The sequence below is a fragment of the Aristolochia californica genome, unplaced genomic scaffold, assembly GCF_029961685.1.
Source record: "Aristolochia californica isolate CCGP_79_NKW_82.1479 unplaced genomic scaffold, dmAriCali1.0.hap1 SCAF_1, whole genome shotgun sequence".
Taxonomy (NCBI): Eukaryota; Viridiplantae; Streptophyta; class Magnoliopsida; order Piperales; family Aristolochiaceae; genus Aristolochia; species Aristolochia californica.
Genome location: NW_027181770.1, coordinates 6,093,486 through 6,097,805, shown reverse-complemented (window position 1 = coordinate 6,097,805; position 4,320 = coordinate 6,093,486). Strand labels below are relative to the sequence as shown.

The following is a 4,320-nucleotide window of genomic DNA, read 5'->3' as shown; positions in this document are numbered from 1 at the left end:
TGGATTCCGTATTTGCTAAGGCACGAAGCGTTAGAAACCGGTCGTACTCCCGCCGGCGACGACGTCGACCTCTCCGATTCCCGAGACCAAATCTTTTCTCCACTCTTATCTAAACAAATTAAGAAGGGAAGTTTTCCGTTTTCTTCCTTGGGTCACACGTCTCGAGTCCAGACCAAAAGTAACGTCAAACGGTCCACACGATCCGGTTCGGTTGATATAGTGGGAATCGGTTTCCATCCCAATCCCCATCACACTCTACGGAGTGTTCCCAGTTCACGTTATCTACCATTGAATGCGTCAGAAAGAGAGAAACCGGTGTGGGCCCACAATGTGAGGTAGGCCCCGGGTGCCAAATATATGATTGAAAGGATAAAGTTAAAAAGAATAGAAAGGAGGTTGGGCCAAATTCAAGGACTGGTTTCATGAGGCGACACGACTTGATCATTACTTAGAAAAACCCGAGGTGGGCCCGGCGCGTTTCTAATGGACGGTAGGAGAAAAATAGAAGCAGTGAGTGCAGTGTGCAGACTGCAGAGAAAACGAAAAATGGTTAAGGTATGGAGTTATTGGCAAAATTGGCGTTGTGCACGGGAATAAGCAAAGCACTCGGACGGAGGACGGGGGGTTTAGACTTCCGAGTTTTTGAGAGATAAAAAGTAGTGCACTTTTGCACTCGTTTCTCGTGCTATCTCGTTTGACTGTCTGTTGCAGCGCCACAGCGTCCCCCATTTATATTCGTGTGTGAATGCTGCTTCGACCACCACCTCCACGCCAGAATCCTTCATTAATTCTATAATAATATATATCTCTAATTTAAAATCCAAGTATTATTACTTTATATATAAATTGACACTTCACCCCTCCGCCTCCGCTACTATAAAACCGCTCCCTCCCACGTATTTCTTCGTTTCCATCTCTTGCTCCCTCGCTCCTTCTCTCCCGCTAGCCGTCGGTGTCCAACAGACGAAAGACCAAAGGCTCAAGTGAATCAACGAGAAAAAAAAAAAAAAGGGATTTCCTCTTTTAATGTCTGTGCAGGCTCAATATCCTTCCAATGCGTTCAGGTGAGGAAAAAGGGTTTCCAATTTCAACATGGGCGTTTTACCTTGAATTTGTAGTCTGGCCAAGCTTATTCATTCTTTTCGTTCTTTTGGTTTCTAGAGTGCGGAACGGGGCTTTCGAAGAGGTACAGATGCGGTACCTTGATAACCAGGGCGCCAATCTGTTGAGGGGTTACAGCAATTACGGTAAGCGGTTGAAACGGCCGGAGATTCGCTCATTTCTTTTATTATTTTCGTCTAGTTGAATTGAGTGGGTTTTCTTCTCTTCGCTTTCATTGCCGATGAAACGAACAAGCGTTTTCTTATCCGTTTTTACGACTTCATGCAGCCGGACAGCCAATCTTTACTGGAACCGTATTCAGCGACCCGGAGAGCGAATTAACTTGCAATTTGTCCGGGTCGCGAAAGAGAAGTCGCGACGATCATCAAATGGCGCTTACGCATCAACAGCAGCACATGTCCAGCCAGTTACGCTTCGCCAATCTTCACAGGGTCACGGACAAAACTGCCGACCCTGCCGCTTCCTCTGGTTTGCAGCTTTCTTACGAAGACAGCCGGTTGATGGAGTCCGCCGGCACTTCGACTAGTGGAAGATCGACTGCTATCTTTTCTCCTCTCTGTCAAGATCTCGCTTCTTGCCTCTACCAGCAGAACCTAGAAATCGACGCTTTAATCCGACTTCAGGTACCCTACGTAAAATGTCTTCGCATTCTTCTTTCCTTATGGTCGCGGAAGTTAACAGTATTATTAACTGTTTTTCATTGTCCTCCCTTGTTTTTAAGTCCCATTTTAATCTTTTGACAATACTGACAGAGCGAGAAGCTTCGGTTGGGATTGGAAGACGCAAGGAAGAGGCATTGCAGATCTCTGCTTTCAATTCTCGAGCAGCAGGTTTTGAAACGTCTGAGAGAAAAGGAAACGGAACTGGAGAACGCAAGCAGTCGAAACGCGGAATTGGAAGAGAAGGTGCGACAAATCAGCGCGGAGAATCAGATCTGGTTCAACGTCGCCAAAAACAACGAAGCCATGGTCTCCAACCTGCGGACGAGCCTAGAGCAAATTCTACTCCAGAACGCTGGTCCCGCCAAAGAAGGTTACGGCGACAGCACGGACGGGGTCGGCGCACTCGCTGACGACGCTCAGTCGTGCTGTTATGTGGAAGAACAGACCGAAACAACCGAGAAGACGCTACGGGAGAACCGTGAGATGAAGCGTCGGAAAACTTGCAAAGTATGCAAGGAGAATGATGTGTCCGTTCTGCTCCTCCCTTGCCGGCATCTTTGCCTTTGCAAGGACTGCGAGTCGAAACTGGACACATGCCCGATCTGCAAATCCGTGAAGAACGCAAGTCTGCAAATCTTCTTGTCGTGAGGGGGTGTGTACCTGAGCGGCGTTCCCGGCTTAAATTTTTTCTTTTTTGGAAAGAATTTCACCGATACAATGTATCGAAACGGTTTTCGTATCGGTTACAGTTTTTTTTCTCAGTTTTAAAGTTTCTTTTTCCCGAGGCTTACTGGCGTAAACTTTATTTGTATTCTGCTGATAATGCCTTCTCTGCGGAGGAAAAAGTTCGGACGCCGATAATTTCATTGTATATCTTCCTTCATCCTTGGGTTCTCTGACGACGACGTGCATGTCGGATTGTGATGATTCAGAGTATCTTTTCCATTTAAGGCGGTTTTCTGTTTCCAGGACTATTGATTTTTGCTTATAAATTTACTAAAACATTCAGAAGAGGCCGAGTTTAACGGCTATGTGCGTCGTACGTACGAGGGAGCAAGCAAGGTGGCTTTTGAAGTATTTATTATATGCTTCTCTTGCCCCTAGAGGGTAGCCCCTCCCCACCTCTGCCTCGGTGATGATATTGACAACACCTTTTTTAGTTTTTGTTTTCTGGTAATTCTTACTGACGAAGCTACCCACGACTTTATACGAGGATGTAGTTGGCACAGGCGGGTCACTTGGGAAATTTCATGTGGAAGTTGGTGGTTTCCAGTTTCAAGTTTCCAGATGCTGGCTGTGCTATTAAAGAAGAAGTCTGATACGTTTCTTTCCCTGCGCATCCATAATCACACTAAGGTCTGGTACACTGTACGAAAGGGAAGATTTGGTGCTTTAACTTTCTGTAACTGGTTAGGAAGGCTTAGAGCGTTGGAACGTCAATTTGGAAAGGTGAAATTCGAGTGACTCTGCGGCACTGTTCCAGTATCTATCTTTGGGTAAAAGCGTTCTTAACTTCTCTCTCCTTCCGTATGCAATTGTTGCCGGAGTGGAGGACGCCCGAGCCCGCGGTTAAAAGTATCTGATGCGACGAAGAATCCCCATTTATGTCTTTGGACCATTATCAAACAGAGACAGGGAAGCAGGCTTTGACTGAGCAGCATGGGCAGGGGCGAAGCATTCTGATTCTCGGTCGCCTACGTCGCCACTCTAGTCTCTCTACATTTTTACCTCTGTGCGTAAGAAAAAACGGGAATGACTTGATTGAATACCTGACTCACGCTGCGCAAAGCGGCATGAGTGAGGGAGAGGGATGAAGGATGACTTATTCTACACGCAGTGGTTGGGAGGAGAGGCGACCGCCCATGACTGTGGGCCGCGTCGTAACTCGCACCACCCACCTCCCATCACCGCTTCTTTTCTCCCTCTTTAAAATCTTCATTTCTTTTCCTTTCTCATCCTTTTTGGGTGGGGGGAAGTTGCTTGGTTTTGGTGAAGCAGGACGTTAGACGGGGTGACCGCACCGGACAAAAAGAAAAAGGCCTCAATATCTCTTTTAGAGCATCACATGAGATGCGACACTTACATAATTCCCACTTCCTTTCCAGTTTACTATTATTGTACCCAAAACTTTATCACTTTCCCCCCATTTTTTTTTTATATTATTACTCTGATGGTAATATAAATGGATGAGAGACATAACGCCTGTCAATGGAGTCTTGAAACCGGGACTCTTGGCATCTTTACTTTTAAAATCTTCTGGTAGGATGATGAAGGTGGATAAAACCTATCTTAATTTGAGTCAGACCCATCTCCTCTTCCACCATGTTGCACCATTATTGGTCTAATTAGTGCTATAATTTAACCATCTGTACCTTCTTTATAAATGAAAGATAACCTTGAAAAGAAATTGTCCTTGGCTACTGCTTTAGACCTATTCTTTTTTCTATTATTACTAATAGGCGTGACAAAGCCACCTTCCTTGTCCTTGGCGTGTCATCAGTAAATGGTGGAGAACTTGCATCATGTTGGGATAGGG

General features: G+C 45.8%; 1 protein-coding gene across 1 annotated transcript; it reads left to right on the top strand.

Annotated features, from left to right (window-relative positions):
• Positions 1-897: 897 nt before the first annotated feature.
• Positions 898-2,734, top strand: LOC137957494 (probable BOI-related E3 ubiquitin-protein ligase 2). The gene is made up of 4 exons (XM_068805147.1): positions 898-1,064; positions 1,162-1,247; positions 1,390-1,745; positions 1,875-2,734. The coding sequence occupies exons 1-4, from the start codon at positions 1,027-1,029 to the stop codon at positions 2,430-2,432; spliced, it is 1,038 nt and encodes a 345-aa protein (XP_068661248.1). The 5' UTR covers positions 898-1,026; the 3' UTR covers positions 2,433-2,734.
• Positions 2,735-4,320: the final 1,586 nt, after the last annotated feature.

Excerpts from the sequence above, each read along its gene's own strand:
- LOC137957494 (XM_068805147.1), top strand. The coding sequence starts at position 1,027 with ATGTCTGTGCAGGCTCAATATCCTTCCAATGCGTTCAG. Across the intron at positions 1,248-1,389 it reads GAGGGGTTACAGCAATTACG|CCGGACAGCCAATCTTTACT; the intron begins GTAAGCGGTTGA and ends GACTTCATGCAG. Across the intron at positions 1,746-1,874 it reads ACGCTTTAATCCGACTTCAG|AGCGAGAAGCTTCGGTTGGG; the intron begins GTACCCTACGTA and ends CAATACTGACAG.